The following is a 23,331-nucleotide window of genomic DNA, read 5'->3' on the forward strand; positions in this document are numbered from 1 at the left end:
AAGGCCACGCGGAGCGGTGACACATTCCCCCATGGAGTGGTGACATGTAACCGCCATGGAGCAGTGACATGTAACCGCCATGGAGCAGTGACATGTCCCCTCACGGAGCAGTGACATGGCCCCCGAGCAGTGTGGCCACGGGCAGCCCTCCCCACCTCACCCCTCTGCTCGGGGTTCCTGTGCACCAGTCAACCAACACCAAAGAGAAAGCAAGCGCAAAAGAACATTTAAAACCAGCCTGCCTTAAAAACCTATATGTAAGATAGACAGATAGATAGATATAAAGCTAGAAGAAAGCAATGCATGAGCATATGTATATACACAAATAGTATACAGTGTGTATATACACATGTATGAATAGCACAGAGTAAAACACTTAGTTGAAAGCTTTGTAACAAGTAACTTCAAACTTCCACTGCAGCCACATTTTTAGTATCAAACCGCTTGGGTACTTACACATCTAAAAACACCAGATACATCGAAACAATAAACGTGTGACCAACACCATGTAAAAATATATACGTTGTTACAGACATGACAAATCTCTTCAGCTCATGGTCTGAGCACTGAGGTGGCCTCTCCTTCCCTTCCTGTTTTCAGTGCCTTACCTGATTAACCCAAATGTTTCCAAGAAGGCAAAATTAGGTGCACTTTTTCCATGTTAAAAAAAAATCCACCAACATGCATCAGTTTTCTCTTCAGATATATTTAAAATCACTCCAGAGCCATCCCGGACGCCGCATCCAGCTCATGCATTGCCTGGAGAGCTGGGTTCTCCACATCCCGTGTTCTCCTCCTTCTCCCCCTTCCACCTGCTCACACTTTTAAAACCGGTCCCTTCTCCTCTGGAATCTCACATCCCATCCATCACCTGCACGCCCTGTGCAAGGGGAACATCTTACTCAGCTCCATAAAACACCAGGTGCAGCCTCGCTGTTCAACGAAAAACATAATAAATACCAAACACTGACTCCTCTGTTTCCTCCAAGGAGCATTAGTTTGGGTGTGAAATCTTTAATCACCCAGTTTGCCCAGTCCAGGCTTTCCCGAACCTTCCTGCATTTCTATTCAGCTGCAATCACCGCACAAGCCCCAGCCATCCCCCAACGCAGATCACTGCAGGGCAGGTTCCGCCAGGGCACTGGACAAGCGAGATACGTTAATGCCAGCGACCTTTTGAACATGCCCGATGAGCAAAAAGCTGAACTCCAGACACCATGTCCATGGGAAGCTGGCTCGGGGCTCCGGCTGCGCTGCAGAAGGTGGGTGATGGAGCGGTGGCGCAGCCCACGCTGCCCCAGCGCTGCCTTCTGCCCTGAGCACACGACCACGCGAACACTGGGGTTCTGTCCAGCTCTTTGCTTCACTGGTGTCAGTTTATAGCGAGTCCCAAGGTCCCAGAAAACATTTCATTCTGTCTGCTTTTTTTCAAAAGACTTCGGTTAAACATGCAAACTCTTTTTCCCATATTAACAAAGAAAAACGTGCCAGCTACTACCCACAGCTAGAATCTGCCAGGCTGGGTGAGGGGAAACCTCCCCATGGGTCAGGCAAGGCTGGGAAGAGCTCTTGCCCAAATAGCCATGCAGCCTCCCCCTGGCCCAGTATGAAAGAGCAGCACCAAAATCACACAGGATCTGAGACTGAATCCCACCAGGATGAAGAAGCGTACCAGGGTACAAAACGCCGCTGAGTTCAGCACTTTTATCAACCAGGAAGTTTATGCAGTGGCTGGGATATAAAGAAATGCAATGTGAGGAAACGGATCCCGTCTGGCACACCAGTATCTCTGCCATACCCAGGGATGTCTCTCCCGCTCCAAAGCGGGGCCAGCACCTCTCGGGCAGCGCCTCGAACGCAGCTCCGCTCTCTGTAACAGAGCTGTTAACGTGGTCCTCTATTTGATCCAAACGCTGCGGTTGCTTCCAACAGCCTCGGCGGGGATTCCGTATGAGTTAAATAATTAGATATTCCCTAATGAAGGGGATAAGCCGTAAGGACTGAAAGGAATTCAAACACAAACCCAAAAAAGGTTTTCTTATTTGCATAATCCCGTGTTTCAGTACCTGACAATTCAGCGCTTACTCAAACCCTGTCTCAAAAGCAGTAATCCTTCCAGCAGCACCCTATAGATGAAGGAGAAAGACAGGACTCTGGATCGGAACGAAAGCATCTCTTCTGGTGTTTTGTACGGGAACGACTTTAAGCGGTACTGAGCAGCCATGGGTGAAGGAATGAAAAGCCTGGATCCCCAGCACGGCGCGGGGCGAGCAGGGACCAGCTGCACCGCGCTGCTCGCCCGCAGCCTCACCGGTGCAAGCCCAGTCCCTCGCAATTAAGGTTGCCAGCAAGCACTCCAATTAGCACAGCAAGACAGAGGCTTGCTGAGTTGGCTTCACATCCTTTAAAGACTAAAAGATCACCCTCTTATTTCCCCCAGGCATCGTAACACATGGCCAGTGGGAGGAAACACACTTCCAGGCAATTGGCAGACAAAAATCAAGCAATGAGTGCCACTGACACCGCGTGTCCTCTGCTGCAAGTCCTGGGGAGGGAGAGCGGCAAAGGCGCCCCAGCCGCGCTGGGCTGCACGTCCCCCCTCGGCTCCCTGTGTGAGGAGCAGAGACAGGGATGCACAGCGCACTCGAACCTGCCCTCACCACAGCCTCCCCGACCCGTGGGCTGAGGAGCAGAGACAGGGATGCACAGCCTCCCCGAACCTGCCCTCGCCACAGCCTCCCCGAACCTGCCCTCGCCACAGCCTCCCCAACCCGCGGGCTGAGGAGCAGAGACAGGGGTGCACAGCGCACTCGAACCTGCCCTCGCCACAGCCTCCCCGACCCGTGGGCTGAGGAGCAGAGACAGGGATGCACAGCGCACTCGAACCTGCCCTCGCCACAGCCTCCCCAACCCGTGGGCTGAGGAGCAGAGACAGGGGTGCACAGCGCACTCAAACCTGCCCTCGCCACAGCCTCCCCGACCCACGGGCTGAGGAGCAGAGACAGGGATGCACAGCGCATTCGAACCTGCCCTCACCACAGCCTCCCCGACCCGTGGGCTGAGGAGCAGAGACAGGGATGCACAGCCTCCCCGAACCTGCCCTCGCCACAGCCTCCCCGAACCTGCCCTCGCCACAGCCTCCCCGAACGTGCCCTCGCCACAGCCTCCCCGAACCTGCCCTCGCCACAGCCTCCCCAACCCGCGGGCTGAGGAGCAGAGACAGGGGTGCACAGCGCACTCAAACCTGCCCTCGCCACAGCCTCCCCGACCCACGGGCTGAGGAGCAGAGACAGGGATGCACAGCGCACTCGAACCTGCCCTCGCCACAGCCTCCCCGACCCGTGGGCTGAGGAGCAGAGACAGGGATGCACAGCGCATTCGAACCTGCCCTCGCCACAGCCTCCCCGACCCGTGGGCTGAGGAGCAGAGACAGGGATGCACAGCCTCCCCGAACCTGCCCTCGCCACAGCCTCCCCGAACCTGCCCTCGCCACAGCCTCCCCGACCCGCGGGCTGAGGAGCAGATACAGGGATGCACAGCGCACTCAAACCTGCCCTCGCCACAGCCTCCCCGACCCGCGGGCTGAGGAGCAGAGACAGGGATGCACAGCCTCCCCGAACCTGCCCTCGCCACAGCCTCCCCGACCCGCGGGCTGAGGAGCAGAGACAGGGATGCACAGCGCACTCAAACCTGCCCTCGCCACAGCCTCCCCGACCCGCGGGCTGAGCTGCAGCGCGGGCACCGCTGCCCCGGCCCCGAGTGCGGAGCCGCCGCTCCCCCGGACACCCTGATCCCACCGAGAAACACCCGTGCTGCTGCACGGCAAAAACCAGATGCGATCACTCCATCCTGAACACAACTCCTTGCCTCCACTAAACTCTAGAGCGAGCCCTGGCAACAAGGCATCTGTGCTGAGAAAAACAGAGCAATGGAGCCCTGGGGTGAGCGGGGGGACGGAGCCGCATGGGCTGCTCCAGGGAGTCGGGACAAATCACTGAGGACTCTTGACGTGAGGTTTTTCGTATTTTCTGCCTCTTTACATTTTCCCCCAGATTAGTTCAGAATTGCACTGAGTTTGGCTGCACGCAGCAGAGCTCCTGACCCGTGTTGGTTTCTATTATGCGCAGGCTCTGAAAGAACGAGAGTGCAAACGCTGCAATGCAAGGTTTTAATTTGGTTTCAATTTCTTCCTGCAGCTGTAGAGCTGAAACTCTAACATGAACTGAGCACTGTAGTGAGCCCCAACTCTTTTGTCTGAATAGGTGATAAGATTTTAAAATGCCATTTATGTTCCCACAGAGAACACACATGGTGTTGACTGACTGGGGTTTTTTAATGGACTATTTGCCGCTCAGCCCAACTACGGCACCACTCTCGCAATGTATCTGCCACTCTCCTTGGCGTCCCCTCGGGAGCCCAGCCCGCTGGCAGGGAAAGGGCAAATCACATCTTAGGAACTGGAGCACTGGGTGTGTTTTCCTCTTTTCCACGGGTTTCTGTGGAGTCAGAGGGGTGTCCGTGTGCCCCCCAGCGGGACCTCGGCTCTGCCCCCCGATGCCGTTCCTGCCTCGCTCCCCCGTCACGCTCAACACCCCAGAAGCAGAATGCCTAAAGAGTCACCTGCTCAAGTGTTCCATAACTATGCTTCTGCACTATTTTCTTCTGCCTTAACCAAAGCAAATGGTCTGCCACTCTCATGTTATTAGTGAAATACACTTACCGTGATTTTCTTTTCTTGGTATGAAAATAAAGAAGGTCCTTACCAAACACCCTTAGGTAACTGTAACACGATGGGGAACGACAAGTCAAAACCAAATTGTTTTGAAGCAGCAACAAAGGGCAAAGATTTGAACACTTAACAATTCCACTTCTGAAGGGGCTCACCAAGATCATTAAAAGTAATGATAGTAATAATGCATTTACCTATTTTAAGACCCCTCACTAAAAAGTGACACGTTGCTATTACACAGTGCGAGAGTTTCATTTTCAAAATGTAAGTACTTGTACAACAGCAAATCAAACACTGACCCCCCGTGTACTGGTGGATACCAGACACAGGGCACCAGAGCCTGTCTCCGCTTCATGAAACGGCTGTGACTCAACCATGGGAACACCTGAACAGGTGAACCTGCCTCCAAAACTGCTCCTGCTCCCCATGGGAACACCTGAACAGGTGAACCTGCCTCCAAAACTGCTCCTGCTCCCCATGGGAACACCTGAACAGGTGAACCTGCCTCCAAAACTGCTCCTGCTCCCCATGGGAACACCTGAACAGGTGAACCTGCCTCCAAAACTGATCCTGCCCCCCATGGGAACACCTGAAGAAGTTAACCTGCCTCCAAAACTGATCCTACTCAGGCATAGTTTTCCAAGAAAGAAAAAAAGAGGAAAAATGTTTCAAAATTATGCTAAAAATTTAATTTCTTTTGCAAACTGGTTTCCTGATTTAGGAGCTCAAGGGCTTATTTTTGCTGTAGACAGTTTAACAGGCTTTTACGCACCCAAATTTTGGAAAAACAAATCCTCTGGCACTTCAATAACACGGGCCCAGCGCTGGAGCTGATTCAGCCACTCGAGCACACAACTGAATACACTACATCATCATTCTTGTTTTAAAGGTATCCTCCTGATACCTAAGGGGCAGAGGACGGCACACGCGTTTCCCTGGTCGACGCACTGCCCTGCGATGGCACGGGGGCTGGGGACCAGCCGGGTGCTGCGGGTGACAGAACTGCGTCCCCTCCCCTCGGTCCCTCGTACCCCGCGTGTTTCCCAACACGCTCACACTCATTCGTGGGAGCAGCGGCAGTGAGAGATGCATTCGCAGTCCGTAAAGAAGAATTCAGTGACTGAACAGCCGTCCTGGCAGCTGGTTAGGTGGTATGAATTTTACACACGTTTATAAGAAATCAACTATTTTAATATGAAGGCAAATTTTTAAGTGTACTACTGTTTTACTAAAGAGTAAGGACACTGCATGCACACCGAGTTATGGCAGTATTAAAAATAATACATTAATGTCCTGATCAAAAATCTGTTTTTTTCTTTAGTAAACTATGAACTGACCTTACAGGGTCAAGGCAAAAATGGTGTAACATCCCTCAACTGGTTTTGCATAACATCTGAAGTTTATTATAGCGCAGAAAAAGTCACAAAGTAACTAGTGCTTGTTTAGCTTCGTACACCCCAAATTTACAAACAGCTCAAACAAAACCAAAACTGAGCAACTGCTTTTCTGCTGGGTGGCGTGGACGGGGAATTCAGGGAGGGGACACATTCCATCTGCTGTTTGTCAAAGGTATTTTCATGCATTACAGAAGCCATTTCACTAGGAAAAAATAAAGAAGTGCCCAGGAGCGAGCAGCTGACCTTGCTCTGCTCCCCAGCCCGTGGAATGGGGATCCCCTGGGTCCCAGGGGCCCCCCAGCACTGGGGAGGGACCTCAGCCCCCAGGACACCCCAGCACCTCACCTGAGCACCTCACCTGAGCACCTGAGCCCCTGGGACACCCCAGCACCTCACCTGAACCCCAGGGACACCCCAGCACCTCACCTGAGCGCCTGAGCCCCTGGGATACCCCTGCACCTCACCTGAGCACCTGAACCCAGGGGACACCTGAGCACCAGCACCAGGAACCCCACTCGGGGAGCAGGGAGTTTCCAGCAGCAGATCCCTGCCCAGCGCAGCACTGGGCTCCGGCGCTGGCTCCACACAGGCACCAGCAGACTGCACGGAGCACCTGGAGCAATGTCAGAATGCTGTAACGTTACCTACGGTTATTGGCCAAGGACCTCGCAGCTCTTTACAAAGGTGATAATTATCTCCTTCATCAAAAAAAGCAAATGGCAGAGCCAGCTGCATGCTGGGGACACCTGGCCAGTGCCCAGCATGTCCCTCAGCAGGCAGAGCCCTCACTGCTGCCCCAGCACCCCTGTTTTACAGCCCTTCCAGTGACTATGGACAACAGAGGACACTGATCCCCAGCAAACTCAGGTGGTGCCTCCTGTAGTGCAGGAGATTCACACCCAGTTCCCTCTGGCCTCTTGTTCCAACCTTTTGGTTGATCCCCGCTCGGCAGCGCAAGGCCAGCGGCTACAACCGCTGCACCGCGGTGTGCCCAAGCACCACGGCAGCGCAGATCACCCAGGGATCCCGCGGGTGCTGGTTTACCAGGCAGCACCTCTTCGCTCTCACACCTTCTCAGTCTCCAAGGCCAGGCCTGTGTCTCCATCAGGCATGACGATGACACGCTGGCGGGATGGCCGCGGGGACACCCGTGGTGCAGTGTCCTCACAGTGGCGGTTGGCCTGTGCTGTGCCACACCACGCCGTGCCACACGGCATCGCACCGTGCCGTGCCACACCGCACTGTGCCACACCGCATTGCACCGTGCTGTGCTGGAGAAGCACCAGGCAGACTTGCTGCTGCCCATGGCAGTGGCCACAGTGGCCACCCGGGTCTGGGACTCCCCACTGGTGTGAGTGGCTCTGGCGCTGCTCCCAATTTCAATGCTTTTGTAATGCATACAAACATTTTATTTCCACATTCTACAATGAACTCCCCATCCGTGCATTGTAATTACTGTAAGTTCAAAATAAACACAGTGACAAAAGTATTTCAATATCCATAAGTTGAAGCGTGGCTGGGGGTGATGGGGTTGGGTATTTCAGGCCTGAAAACATTTTAAAGGTTCAGCCTCTACCCTGATCTAAGAGAAGGCACATTTTAAACCTGGGATTTGTGTGAAACGGCCGTAGCCCAGGTCCTGCGGCAGCCCCGGCTCCCTCCCGCAGCTCGGCCGTGCCACCAGCCAACCCCACGCTCCGCTCCACTGCCCAGGACTCGGTCCCAAGGAGACAAAATTACACTGTAGAAAATCTGACAGATTTCCATTTCCCAGCTTTTGATTTCTTTTTAACTCCACTGAATTAATTCTGTACTATTTGTGGGGCGAGTATTTTAAATGTTAAGACTATTTAATTCATAAAAAAGGAAGGGAAGGTGCTGAGATCTACACATTTAACACCTATTACTGCAAGTACTGCTACAGTAAGAGAGCAGCTACACACTTACAGTGCCTTACTTGGATATAGCTCCTAAAAGCCCCAGTGAGGCCATGTGCGAGAGCCCTGCCGCACGGCCAGAGCACCGGGCCCCTGCTCGCGCTGCCCATTTGTCAAAGCGACAGGATCACCCCGGCAGTCCCAACACAGAAACCCAAGCAGGGTGCTCACAGACACCCAAATAACCCAGGGAGGAAAACACTCTTCTAGGATTCACCATCAGCTGTCCAGAGACACCAGCAGCCCGCTGCTCGTTATGAGATGGAAACTAATCATCATATTGCTTACGTGGTCGGTGCTATTAAAAACAAAGAATCCTTACAGTGACTTTGCTGTTTCTCCGAGAAGTGCCCTTTATGCCAGCTACAGGCAAAGAATAACTTAGAGGCAAAGAACGAGTCACTGTAGCCATACCGGAGGATCTGAGCCCTGCCAGGCTTATTTTCCCTTCATTTCCCCCGTCCTTCACCTTCCCCTGAGTAAAATAGCAAAACAAATCAACAAGCATCAATAAAATACAAGCAGCAAAACATCCCACCGCAGGCAGCCAGCGATCGCTCCCTTTCGGATCCCAGGGTTTCTCTGGCTACAGCTGCGTCTTTCATTAGCTGTATATCCTTGAAAATAATATAATATTTACTCACTTTCAATGAATCAAAGCAGGCGATTACGCGTCCATTTTCAACTTGGCAGCTTTTCGATGGGTGTGCAAATTTACATTCCGTGTCTGGTCGTGAGCAAGTCCCCCTTTGGAATTCCCTACACACTTCCAGCGTTAGCCATTTTGTGTCCCGAATCGGCGTGACACTAACAGCCATCTTTAGATTTTACAGGTAGTTAAAATTTCCAATAAAACGGACAAATAAGTAGCTGAACTGATAAACTGGAAATGATGGAAGTGCCACCTCCAGAATACTTCTTTTCCCCCGCTCCCTATTTTAAAAGTACGTGTAAAACTGGGTGGCTGCAACCTCAAGGAAAAGATGTGCCAGCCTGAGTTCAGAGTGTGACACTGTTAATCGACAGCAGTTTCGTACTTAGAGCGCGGCCAGGGTTACCAGTAAGGTGAACGTTAACGGTGTGGCCCGGACTAGCCTTGTGGGCTCAGCAACCCATCCTGAGCGCCCGCCGGAGCCCACAACGCAACCATGAAAACGTGGCAGACCCTCTGACACGGGATTTCCGAGCTGCTCTCTGTAAAGTTGTTTGAAAGGTAATCTCCAGGCAGCTGAATTTGCAACGGGGTTTTGTGGTGCAATCGGTATCGATTAGTTTGGCATAGACAGATGCAGCAGTTTAGAGCAACAATCGAGATTGGATTTTTTTTTTCCTCCTCTCCTTGATTTTCGGGCAGCAGATATCTGACCTTCTCAGCACACTTTTATTTGTACAGTAAAGCAGGCTACGCGAGGCCGGCAGCGCCCTTCTCCCGGTGTGGGTGCAGCGGGGGTGTCTGGCTAGAGGTGGCGGCGGATGCGCTGTCGTCGCAGTCTAGCTGGCAGCAAGCAAGGCAAAAAGCAGCGGCTGCTCTAGAAGCGGTCCCAAGCAGCAGAGACGTCAGGAAAGGCACTTCTGAGTACCAACCTGCAGAGAGAAGAGACACGTTACAATGGAGCGGGCGGCCCGGGAGCCCCGCGGAGCCGCCGCCGCGCCGGGCACTCACGCCAGCCGCCGCCGGGCTGCGGGGAGAGGGGCCGCGGCCCCGTGCCGAGCCAGCATGATCGGGAGCGAGCCAATCGCAGGGAGCCTTGCAGCGACACTCCGGGCAGCAAGCCAATGGCGGGGGCCGTCTTATGAAAGGTCGCGCCTGTCAGCCGCTGGCTGCGCTGCCCCGAGCGCCCGGCGGGGCTGGCACGGCCGCCGCAGGACCGGCATGCGGGCCCGGCCGCTGCCCGGCATGCGGCGGGGGGGACGGGCCATGGCGGCGCCGGGGCGCCCACGCGGGGAATGGTACCGTCCGCTGACCCGCCCGCTCGCCTGCGCGCCGCCACCGCCCCGCCCCGCCAACCCCCCCGGTCCGGGCTCCCCGCACGGAAGCGGAACGCGGGGGTCCCCCGGTCCGGGCTCTCCGCACGGAAGCGGAACGCGGGGGTCCCCCGGTCCGGGCTCCCCGCACGGAAGCGGAACGCCGCCCCGCCGGGAGCCCGTTCCAGCGCTGCGGCTGTTCCCGGCCGGGTCAGGCAGCGGCACGGCCGGGACCGGCCCCGCTCCCCGGGACTTGCCCACGGACAGACCACAACAGCGGGTACTCGCCGGACCGGTCAGCGGCCGTGCACAGCCGGTCCGCTCACACACACACACAAACAGAGCCGGTCCACTCACACACACACACACACACACACACACAGCCGGTCCACTCACACACACACACACACACACACACAGCCGGTCCACTCACACACACACACACACAGAGCCGGTCACTCTCACACACACACACACAGCCGGTCCACTCACACACACTCACACACACACACACACGCACACACAACCAGTCACTCACACGCACACACAGCCGGTCACTTGCACACATACACACACACACTCACTTGCACACACACACACAGCCATCGCGGGCACTGCGAACCTGCCCTGCTCCACCCAGGACCGCGGGAGATCACGCCCCTGCACACGGGTGACAGCCCTGCCAGGAGACCACGATCCCCCAGAACTGTGTGTTCCCTCCCAGTGACACATGGCAGGTGAGCCACAAGCTCCATGATAAACACCATTCACTTAAAAAACCCCACACAGACGTTCAACATCTAGAACCGAGCAGGTAAACCTTGCCCCTCAGATGCCGAGGTGAACGAGTGCTTCTTGGAGACGAGTTCCAGATGCCCGACTTTGCCATGTGTAAATACAACTGTAATACACGGCAATCCGTGTCTCAGGCTGGAGACGTGGGAAGAGCAGCCTGGAGCAGAGGGCACCCACCGCCGTGCCACATGCTGCAGGACAACACCGGAGCCTGGGGCAACACCAGCCGTGGAACTGCCAGCACCGCAACCCCCGGCACCGTCCTGCCCACCTGCCTTTAGGGAGAAGGTTGTTCCCACCCCATCTTTCTAAAGACACTGCTCCATCATCTTTGCATTTCTCACCACCACCCCCAGAGCAGCATCGCTGAGGCTGTCACCAGAAACACGTCTTGCAAAGTGGTGCTGGTCAGCACGGATGTGAACCAACAGATGAGGAAAATCTACAAGGCGTCTTTTTCCTGGGACTAAGTGATTAGACCAGCAAACTACAGAAGTAAAGCACACCTACTACCGCTAATAAGATTATAACAGGTATCGGGGGTTGCTTGCCAGGACACTTCTAATCTCTTCTAGCAGGAGATAAACAATTGGGTGTAATCGCTTGCAAGCACAAGTTCACACCTCGGTAAGAGTCTCCTGGGAAAACACAGGTGTTCACAGGCTTCAACCGCCGCACACTCACAAGCCGGGGTCGTCCCGCGCCAGCGGTCACTACTGGTCAGCACCTGGGCACACAGCAGATGCAACTGGAAAACCTGTTCTGTAAGGGAGGAAACCAGCCCGGCTCTCCCTGCCACGCCACCAGCCGTGCGGGCGAGCACCCGGAGAGCGCAGAGCAGGACACAGGAGCCCAAGGTGCCACCTGCCCCTGCCACGTGCCACCCCTTCACCTCAGAGAGCCTGGGGCAGCCTAAGCCATCACGCAGCCTGCAGCCACGGTGTGCCAGGACTCACCCTGTCCTCCAGACACCTAACGCGGTCCCACTGCCGCCCGCCATCGCTCCTGCATGAAACAACACCTGCCGAGTGTTATTCTGTTGTGAACACCCATTCCCGGTGTGCCTCCGGGACAGGGGGATGCCCATGCAGGCAGGGAGAGCTCTCGACAATGAACCGGTGGAACAGGGATTTTCTCCTGTTCATCAGCCAGGTATACAATCCATACCAAACACTGATTTTTCCAAACACCAAGAAGAGTTAGAGCAGCAATTGATACATTTTACAAGCCGAAGCCAAAGCAAGTTAAAAGCCGCATTTCCAAAATATTCCATTTCACTTTCATTACAAGAGTAGTCACCCCTAACAAGGAAAGAAAGATAGCGTGAAGGCAACATACAAGCTGAAAACAGGTGACAACTGTCTTTTGTGCCCACGTGTAGTGAAAGGAGTCAACCTGCCAGTAGAACTCACAAGACTGTTTTATTCCCAGCGTTGTAACAAGTTTTCTATTCGGAGTCAGACCAGCCACCCCCTGCAGTGAAATCCTGCTGGTGCTGAGGGCAGTGCCGTGTCTGCCGCCGCATCAACCCGGCTGCGTTTCACCCGCCGCTCCAAGGGCTGCTGGCCACGGAAAGCATTCGTGAGGAGCTACGATGTGAGAGGTACATCCTCTGGACGTGAAGACGTGCTGGATGTAGAGATGTACATTTTGTCTGCACAGTCACTTAGAGAAAAATTGTTTTGTCAGAATGTGTTATCTACCTGAAAACAGAGCCAGAAATGTCAGCTTTAAAAATAGCCTTCTAGCAAAAATAAAGCCTGACTTCAGAGCAGAGGTCTATCTTCAATATCTCCACTAAATAAAGGAAGATGTTGGCACAGAATTATATTTTAGCTGCATAAACTATTTTCCTCTCACTTTGAAATTCTCTTGTGATTCCCTAAGTCACTAAGGACTCCCCAGTAAGCCTCAAACACTGAAGGGTCTCCCTGGCTGCAAAAAGCCCCAGCAGATGCAGTGATGTCTGATAAGTCAGGAAAGACTGCAACAAACGCAGATGGAGGAACCATAGTGAGAGGACAGAAAGGGATGGAGGTGATTTTCTTCTCCTTTTCAGTTCAATTACAATGTGTTGGGGGCTGACAGTTCCCAGGCTCTGCCCAGTAGGCCCCTCAGTACTAAGGGCTGTTCTCAATCCACAGCTGGTTTTCGAAGTTAACCTTTTGAAATTTGGAAGTATTTGCTGCTTGTTTCGGAATGTTGCAACATAGGTTTCGCCAATTCATAACCTTGACTTCACTGATTATTGGGAACAGAAGGGAAATGAAGCTAAAATATAGAAAACAAATTAGAAAATCATTATCAGAAAAGACAAAAGAGAGCAATAACACTGAGAAGTCATTCCTTCAGAGGGTAAGGTGACTCAGTTGTCTGCAGAGCTGGGTCAATGGAAGCGATGAAGAAGCGGCTCCTCAGATGGGAGGGAAGGCTGCAGCGAGGGCTGTGGCCGGAGCGCGCCCGTCCCTGCCGGGCCGGCTCCCAGTGCCGCCGCGCACGCTCTGCCGGGACCGCGCTTGCCGCGCACCCCTTCTGCCCCCGCTCGCACACGGCTCCTCGAACGAAAGGTGTGCGAAGCGGGACAGGCAAAAAGCACAACGCCAAAGGAGAAGGTGGCAGCGCAGAACGCGATTTGTATGCTCAGAGAAAGGAGAAGCTGAAAAAAACAGTCTCAGTGACACGAGAACTGTCAGCAAGACCAGATAATTACACAACGCGAATTCATCCTCATGACAATGACTCTAATGAGACAGGAAATGGAATAAAGTCAATATTCTATTTACACTGACAGTACAGTCTCAAAGTTCGAAACTGCCAAACGCCTGTCTTGTAAATAGAGAAATACAGAAATGACGGACTGCTTACAGGATTGTCAAACACCTCTGCCAAATTCTAAGTTTACCAATAACATATCTCAACATAAAATTTGGAAAAGACACGGCAATTACTTCATGGCACAATTGAGGGATATAATTAGAGCACTGTCACAAAATTAAGCAGAAACAATGAGCTAATTAACATCTTGGCCACATAACAGTGAAGGATTGATTAAAGAAAAACATTCTTTAGTAAACTACTGCGGAACAGACCAAATTGCTCTTATACTCTACCTCTGCAGGAACTGTACCCGCTGCACCAGTACGACCCCGCACCGTGGAAGGGGTGTCACAGCCCCGGCCGGGTACCAGGGACACCCACCCGGGAACACAGGACCCTGCGCCACGGAGGGGGTGTCACAGCCCCGGCCGGGTACCAGGGACACCCACCCGGGAACACAGGACCCTGCGCCACGGAGGGGGTGTCACAGCCCCGGCCGGGTACCAGGGACACCCACCCGGGAACACAGGACCCTGCGCCACGGAGGGGGTGTCACAGTCCTACCCGGGTACCAGGGACACCCACCCGGGAACACAGGACCCTGCGCCACGGAGGGGGTGTCACAGTCCTATCCGGGTACCAGGGACACCCACACGGGAACACAGGACCCTGCGCCACGGAGGGGGTGTCACAGTCCTATCCGGGTACCAGGGACACCCACACGGGAACACAGGACCCTGCGCCACGGAGGGGGTGTCACAGCCCTATCCAGGTACCAGGGACACCCATACGGGAACACAGGACCCTGCGCCATGGAGGGGGTGTCACAGTCCTACCCGGGTACCAGGGACACCCGCCCGGGAACACAGGACCCTGCGCCACGGAGGGGGTGTCACAGCCCCAGCCAGGTACCAGGGACACCCACACGGGAACACAGGACCCTGCGCCACGGAGGGGGTGTCACAGTCCTACCCGGGTACCAGGGACACCCACACGGGAACACTGGACCCCATGCCATGGAGGGGGTTTCACTGCCCTGGCCGGGTACCAGGGACACCCGCATGAGAACACCGGACCCCGTGCCATGGATGCGGTGTCACAGCCCCGGCCCCGCAGCCAGCACACCCGCACGGCACGGCGGCACTGCCAGCACCGAACCGAGCACGTCCCACACCACGTTTGTAAAAAACCTGCCAACGCTACTTCTGTGACCCAAATATTTTGCATAATCCACATAGTTTCAGTAGCGGCAGTGCGGGCAGCAGTGCTCCGGAGGGCACCCCCGCTGACGGCAGTGGGCTGCCCAGGCAGACCTGCGTCAGACACGGCTTCATCTGCAGCGCATTTCACAGTTTCTGAAGCCGCTTTAGCAGAAACACCGAACTGTGACATTACAGCTGAATTTCACACAGCCAAGCGCACTCGCTTCACAAAAACTGGAGAAATCATGAAGAAAGAGGCAACAAGTCCTGAAGTGCGTGCCCCCAACCGCACACATTCCTACACCGTGCAGACGCGAGCTCTCCCTGGGATCAGCTCTGCAAGACGTACGTCCCTGAGCAAACCGAATCCCAACAGCCGTGTCACAGCACCGCTGTACAGATCCCATGGCCCGATCCTGTCCTGCTTTACCTTAGAGCAATGCTGTTTGCACCTCAGAAAGTTATACTGCAAAATCCACAAACCCTCTCTCCTTTAAAGAGCAGTTACGAAGTAACCACTGTTACTGTAATTAAAAAAAACCCTTGAAAAACCAAGAAAAATGTCTGTTGACGTTTTTGTTTTTTATAACCTATGGTATGTATCAGGCTCCTTTACAAAATCTGGGACTGCACAGCCGTGCAGGATCCTCATGATCTGACGGCATCAGCTGGCTGGGTATTTATAACCAAGGCAGGGAAAGGTCAGTGTGTGCCTGCCGAGGCACAGGGACAGCGCGGCACAGGGACAGCGCGGCACAGGGACCGCTCTGCGCCCACCGCTCTGCGCCCACCGCTCTGCGCCCACCGCTCTGCGCCCACCGCTCTGCGCCCACCGCTCTGCCCTTCATTTACACACCACAAAGCACTCACACATCCATCCTCACCACTGAAGTTGCAAGTATTGTTTCTGATACCAAAAACATATCCATCCCATAATCCATTTACCATAATGTTTACATAATATATTTTAGAACGAGGAGTTCTGTATTATCCTGGCATAGGGGAATTTCAACCATAAAAGTAGCGACATTTCCCATGGATCTAAAAAGAAAACAGTAACCTAGTGATCGAACTTAAAACTCCAAGAATTGGGTTTGTTTTTTTTAAAAAAACCACAACAAACCAAACTGAATCAAAACAACTAAAAGCTCTGTAAGTATAATCAGTCTTATATGTCTGTTACAATTAATATTAACTTTAAACATTGGATTTCTATACAAAGACATTTAAGAGGCCATAACAAAATAACTAGTAAAAACCGATTTGTTATTCAGACTCTTGCGCATTAAGGACACAGCGCGTGGTGAACGGCAAACGCATGCAGCCCGAGCAATGCAGGGGCGGCGCGAGGTGACCTCGGCAGCGGCACCGCACCAGGGCCGCTCGCCGGCCCCACACTGTCCCTGTCCCCAGAAAGGCACGTTTCACATGGAAAACGCTTCCTCCTGTCCCCTGCATCATGCACGCCTGTGACTCTATAGGACGTGCTACTGCTTGTGTCGGTGGGAGCAGGCTGGGTGCCTGCTCGTGTGCAGCAGCCTCTGGGTGGTCTCCTCAAGGACACGGCCACACGCCAAACCTCAGGCCACGTCCCACAGCTGAGACTCCAAACCAGGAGCTACTTGTACCAGTGGCAAAAAGGAGAGTACACATCACTGAACAACACTCCTGTGTTGGCAGAGGATTTCTAACTGTACGTGTGCATATACATAACATGTTAGATATATATATATCAACATATAAGACGTGACAGCAAGAATAGCAACTATTACAGAAAGAAGCGCTGTCCGTGACTCAGCAGGGAAGCACCAGCTCCCCTCTGACATGGAGCCCAGCTGACGCTGCTCGGGGAGGAGCGGTGACCGGGAGCGCTGGGCTCGGGGCGGAGTGGTGACTGGGGAGGAGCGGTGACCGGGAGCTCCCTTGCACTCCCTGCAGCAGCCGCAGCCTCGCTCCTGCAGCTCGGCTGCCCCAGCATCTGTTGCACAGCCAGGGAAAACACCCCCGCACCTCGGTACTGCACGTTACCTCTAGAAAGGTTCCTGCTTTTTACAGTCAGCTCTATCGTCCTTCACTTCCCCTCCCAAAGCACTGGCCCCGTGGCCCTGGTTGCACAGGGTGGCTTTCTCCTTCCTCCAACTGGGTCCCAGCCGTGGGTAACGCGAGTCTTGCGAGAGCACTCTGGTGAGCACCCGATGGATCCCGGCACATACACGGTCAGTACTAACGTTATCCATTTATTACTAATAGCACTTGCTCCTGCTAACAAGCTCCTCCACTCACCTTTGCTGACCTGCCCAGGTCGGGCTGGCCCATCACCAAACTGTACCTTTCCGAGTTCTTGCCCGCTCGCACGATGGTCACTTTGTTATGTGAATAATGATGAATTAGGAGCCTGCACGTCCTTGCACACGTAAAATTAATCAGCGAGATTAAATCTGAACTTAACTACCAGAACCACAACAGGCTGCTGATGTTGGCTTCTCCGGAGCGGTGCACTGTCCCACCCGCAGAGCGCCGGCCACCCCCCAGGACAACCTCCACAATCCCCCCAGCAGTGCTGGGACACCCCGAGCAGAGCAGCGAGGCATCGCTGGCACTGCCGGCTCTGCGGAGCAGCGCCCAGGACAGCACCTCCACAATGCCAGCACCCCAGCATGGCACTGCTGGGGACACCCCGAGCAGAGCAGCGAGGCACTGCCAGCATCGCCGGCTCTGTGGAGCAGTGCCCAAGGCAGCACCTCCACAATCCCCCCAGCAGTGCTGGGACACCCCGAGCAGAGCAGCGAGGCACCGCCAGCATTGCCGGCTCTGTGGAGCAGCGCCCAAGGCAGCACCTCCACAATCCCCCCAGCAGTGCTGGGACACCCCGAGCAGAGCAGCGAGGCACCGCCAGCATCGCCGGCTCTGTGGAGCAGCGCCCAAGGCAGCACCTCCACAATCCCCCCAGCAGTGCTGGGACACCCCGAGCAGAGCAGCGAGGCACCACCAGCATCGCCAGCTCCGCGCAGGGATGACGGCCCCAGTCCTGCTGGCCTGAAGGACAAGGCAGCCACAAGGCTGCAAAACTGCTCCGACATCTGCTGCGAGAGAGGAGACAAAGTCACCTGTGCTCCGGTTCAAAGCTTTCTGTTTCTAAAAGAATCCAAACCCCAAAGTACGATATTTTCTGTGTTTTAATACATTCTGGCCTTACATTTAGTACATACTTACAAGTTGTATCCTTCCAGGACAGTAAAAACCCTTATGACTTTAAAAAAAACCCAATGAATTTAAAATAATGTATTACTTCTGTAAGAATGTAAATCCTAAAGAATGGGGATTTTCACTCTCTATGCTCTGTCACCACCCGAGGTACCAGAGGTAACTGTTACGCACTAACGGAAGAGAAAAGGAACTCTTCTGATGACAGCAAAACCAATCGAGGCTGGGAGCCCATCGCCGGCTCTACCGCTCCCCAGGGATCTCCCACGGGGAGGGTCCTCTCCATCCTCGAGTTCTCCTCCACGCGTCTCCTCTTCCACCAACGTCCCTGCGCCACCCACCCGAGTGGAACGAGACAGCGAAGGAATCTGGGAAAAGGCTCACAAGATTACAGTTTCGCTTGTATTCTCACTCTTACCTCTAAAAGCCATTTAAAAATACCCAATAGGAAAGTTTAACTGTCTAGCCTTATGCAAAAAACATGGACTATTTGGAAAATAACTTCTGAAAAGATTTAAGAAAAAGCAGTTTTTCTGAAAATGGTGAGTGAAGACAGAATGCTTAGAAGTTGTGCAAAACAAACCAAACAAACCCCAAGCAATCGTTTTGTCGGTCACGCAGAAACATGAGTGAAAGAAGTTCCAATTTGTGTATTTTAGTTCCCACCATTAGCTGTATTTCATTAGAAGAACTGACCAGAGCTGTGTCTACTTTTCACCAAAAAAAGATCACATCATTAAAGATTTATTTCTGGAATACACTTCCACATAAATCCAGGAGCTCCATAAAACGCTGATAAGCAGCAAGATACTTTCCCAGGGACTCTGTTCTAAGCAGCTGTCAAAGCTCAGTCATCGCAGTAAGTGCCTGCACTCCCACAACACTTTTAACCATTATACATCAAAAAGCTGGAAAGCACATAATTACATTAGCGCTTCCACGGGCTCGCTACCTTTGATTTTGCACTGCTTCTGAAAGAAGGATCAAACGCAGCCCAAGTTTTGCCTACGTATCGAGCACCGCAGGATTCCTGCCTAACATCACACATGGAAAGGATTTCATTGAAAACCAAAGGTGATCACACGAAGTCAAAATGCTGCCCAAGCTCTAACAAAGTCCTCCCAACACTGGAAGAAACATTTTTTGTTCGGTGCTTTTTTTTCCCCAGCCTCAGAGTGTCAGAGAGAAAACTGTAGGGTTTATTTCTCACAAGTAAATCATGCTGTGTCTGTCAGTCTGCGCAGCCGGCACGACCCTTCTGCCATGGAAACCAAATGGCACAAGCAACACCAAAGTAGCCGGTGTCAGCTGGGAGGGCGAGCACTGACCGCGGGGACGGGCGAGGAGGAGGAGGAGAAGGAGGAGGAAGAGGAGGAGGAGGAAGGGCCGGCGGTTCCGCACAGCCCGTCCCAGCCGCCGTCCCGCCCGCGCCTCCGCCAGCACAGCGGGGCAGATGTCAGCGCAGCAGCTCCACGCGGACACACGTGCTGGCCATGGCGAACCCAGGCCCCGCCACCGCTGCCGCCAGCCTGGCAACCTGCTCGGAAAACCTGACACGTGCCTGGCTGAGCAGCTCCCGAGCCGCACGCTCTGCCCGGGGAGCGCTGGGCCCAAAGCCTCCAGGCTTCGGGTTTAGCCAGACCAAATCAACACGGCAAACTTCACCTTCTACAGCAATTTACTTACACGTGAAAGAAAAGCTTATCTCCGAGAACACCGGGTAGGTGTCACCGCAACGGCAGAGGCGCAGTTAAAGGACTCCCGAGAGGAGCACCGAGGGCCTGGCAGAGCCCAGCTGACCAGCTCTGCCCGCTCTCCCTTTTTTAGAAGGAAAAATTCCCATTAAGTTCTCTGGAAGCAGGATTGGGCCCAGCGCCCAAGCATGCTCCGGGTTCCCGAGCCCTTACTCACCGCTGGCGGTCGGATCCAGCGGCGCAGCAGGAACGCGCGGAGCTGCTCCCGCTCCCGCCCCGCTGCCATCGGCACCCCGGCCGCCCCAACCCCACACAACAGCCCTATAAATCCTGTCTGTACCAGCGGGCACGCATAAAGGGTGAACGCAGATGCCGTCAACCAAGCCTCCCATGCAGGCTTCTTCAAGTAAACTTGAACTTACAGCCATCCAAGTCAGGACACGTTATTTATAACGCTTTTGACATTTTACTTTTCTCTCCAAATAATAGCTGCTCCAAGTTCGAGCCCAAGGCATATTTTGCCTTGCCAGATGATCTGCGACTGTCTCATGACTTATTACATTGTTATCATCACTAAGCTTCGCAAACAGGGCTGCTAAGTCAATTAATCTTCTGAAACACGAAGTCTGAAACCGTAGAAACAAAACAACTCACTACAAGATACATAAAATGTGGTATAGGGAGATAAGGGGAAAATTCGGTGCATGCTCTGTTAATTTTTCTCTGTGCCACTGCAAGCAAGACTGACACACGTTCGTAAGGACCAGCCCTGAATGTGACATCAATGACAAGAATGCTGAGCGAAAAGCCCCCCCGGGGGCAGGCAGCAAGGTCTGCTTCCAGCAGCAGAGCCCGGACCATCCAGGAGTTTAAACTGCCACCTGTGAACTCAAAGCACTGATCCAATGAGGCAAATACAGCCGGGCGGGCACTGCAGAGCTACGGGGAAGCTCACTGCTCCAAGTGTCAGACGACTGGAGATACTTTAACCCACCTAGCGCTTCCTTCTTCTCATTGTGCTGAAATTCACTCCGAGCCACCGACGTACAGCTTGCATGTTTACATCCAAAATAATTTTCTATGAAAACAAGCATTTCGTGTATTTGCCAGAAGCACAAGTTGCAAAGAGCAACGCAGGCAGTTGCGCAGCTCTGACAGTGCTCAAACAGGGCTGGAAGTTGGTTCTGTCCCAGAATTCTCGCCAGCAGCGAGCGGCAGCTCCTGGGGCTGCAGGACAGATGGACACGGGGCTGAAGAAGGACGGATGGATGCGGGGCTGCAGAAGGACGGACGGACGCGGGGCTGAGCAGCAGCGGGGCTGGCACTGCCCCTGCCCCGGGCTAACGCTGGTTATGCACTTGGCTTATGGAAATGATCACCTGGCTACACAAAGTCACAGCCGGTCGTGGTTCACTCAGTCCCGGCGTCCTGCCTTGTCCTTTGCAAGCTGTAGATTCAAACCAAACCGAACTCCAGGCACAATATTTAACATCCTCGTGACAGTTTACCTTATAAGCTGCTGCTGATATTTCTAATTACTACCAAATAGCAATTATCCCATTAAAAATTCAAGCTGCACTTAGTGAGAATTTAAGTTAGACTTTAGGGAGGGCTAAGAGATTATATCTACTGCACACTTGGACCCTTTTTGTTATAGTACATTCAAAAGAGAGTTCTCTCACTTACCTCAAATAAAGATATTTTGGATAAAAATATTCTCTTATAACAGTGCAGCATATGTACATAATTTGAAACAGGGACTATTTCATCTGACAGTAAGCAGACATTTCAAAAAAGGACTGCTCACAGAGGAAAAGCTCTTCTCCGGCACTGGGTGCACAGCACAACCAACCCTCACCCCATTGTCACCAGCTCAGCACCCCCGGGCGCCGGGAGGAACTCCACATCGGCCTTGGAGCAGGAGAAGACACTGGTTCTGAACGCACAGAACAGAGGAGACAACACGTGTCACCGCTGTATTCTCCAAACGGACACTCGCCCCGCACACACGGCTGGAGGCACAACGGGAAGGGTGACACGGGCTGCTCGCTGGGACAGCCCCACCAGGACCGCGCTCCGCTATACATTCACCTCCCAGCTTTCCATATTAACGTGTGCTTTTTATCTTGTGATGTATTCAAGTTTCATCACAACTGTGATACGGTTTTAATGGTCCCTTCTCTTTCCTGGTTAATTGCTGCGATCTCTCATTGACACTAATGGGAATTACAATTGCACATGCTCATGGCAGAACAGGCTCCAAATGTCACCGAGGACAGCAATAAAAAACCACTCATGTTTATCCTTTCGGTAAATAATTAGGGGGCTGTAGGAAGGAAATGTTGTTTACTTTGCTGCATTACTTGGGAAACTAAGTTTACAAACTATAATTGTTAATATAATAAAACAGTAATAATCATAGGCAACCCCCCTGGCTCGGCACAGCACCCACCCCTGTCCCCGCACAGCACCCACCGCTGTCGTCACACACCCCAGCTCTGCCCACGCTCCAACACATCCCCGTTTTGTACATAAAAATATAGCAAATAAAACCACACTAGAATTCCTTCTGGACAGAGGCAGCTGCAGGAATTCTTTTGTAAGTATTCAGAGTTACAGAAGCCGTCCTTGGCATGGACAAAAATCATAAAACTATTACAACAAAAGGGAACAGAACTTCTTTCACAGTCTTATCTTAATGAGCTGGACTTTGTTAACAGCAAAATCACCTCTTCACAGCATTTGCATTTAAAATGTGTATAATGCAAAGGAAAACACATATTAAGCCTTTAAGGATAATGAATAGTTACTGCAAGGCGTCTTTTATAACCCAACAGTGTTAGACAAATGATGTCCAGCCACCCTCTGCTCTGGAGGTGCTAAGGCTGGTCCTCCTAATTACAGCCATCGCTGGGTCGTCACCACCTCTGCATTAAACCCGAAGCAGCAGAATAAAACAAACACTTAAAGGAAACAAAACCAGAGAGGAAAGCGCCTTCTTCAGCAGCATCTTCCCTGCTCAGGACATTGCGGAAAGCAGCGTTTGCAGTGCTCCTGAGACACGCAAACCGGGCGAGCACCGGAAACCTCCACGCAAACAGGTTTTAGAAGAAAGCGGCAGCACCTGCTACTTTCAAATGCTCGTCAGTGTGTGGTATTTGTCATGGAGGTGCCTATAAACGTCAGTTTGTTCAATCCTCGGCATTGCTATGGGAAGCAGAATACAGATAAACTGTGTAATTATTACCTGTTAATACTAGAAAATTATGAACAGCACCTGAGTCTTAGTGAAGCACCAAAGTAGTAGAATTCAAGAGGTGGAGTAATGCAAAAGAAAATTAACCTTTCTCCAAAACTGAAAACGAATGTCTACACTTAAGGCTTCAAGCAGCTTGATTCACACTGACTTATTCCTGACTATATTTTTGAACTTCCCAAAGCAGAACGAACTGACAGCATTTCCAGCCTAAAGTAAAATCATCAAAAGTCCCTGATGCTTTTATGTGCCCCCCACCCCACACCCCTCACCAGCCGCAGCCCAGCCTTCCCAAGGGCTCGCACTGTGCTGTGTACACGGTGTCAGGCTCTCCA

The 23,331-nt window shown here is 53.1% G+C and overlaps 1 protein-coding gene across 9 annotated transcripts in view; it reads right to left on the reverse strand.

Annotated features, from left to right (window-relative positions):
* MBNL1 (muscleblind like splicing regulator 1) overlaps positions 1-23,331 on the reverse strand; it is a 77,556-nt gene that overhangs the window by 44,954 nt on the left and 9,271 nt on the right. For 8 of the 9 annotated variants that reach the window (XM_065844571.2, XM_065844570.2, XM_065844580.2 and 5 more), the window contains exon 2: positions 8,708-9,647. The exons of the other annotated variant lie outside the window; for it this stretch is intronic. In XM_065844571.2, the coding sequence (XP_065700643.1) occupies positions 8,708-8,881 (174 nt within the window). In that variant the 5' untranslated portion in view covers positions 8,882-9,647. The remainder of the gene's footprint in view (positions 1-8,707; positions 9,648-23,331) is intronic. 9 annotated transcript variants of the gene reach the window in all.

This window comes from Patagioenas fasciata, chromosome 9 (genome assembly GCF_037038585.1).
Source record: "Patagioenas fasciata isolate bPatFas1 chromosome 9, bPatFas1.hap1, whole genome shotgun sequence".
Taxonomy (NCBI): domain Eukaryota; kingdom Metazoa; phylum Chordata; class Aves; order Columbiformes; family Columbidae; genus Patagioenas; species Patagioenas fasciata.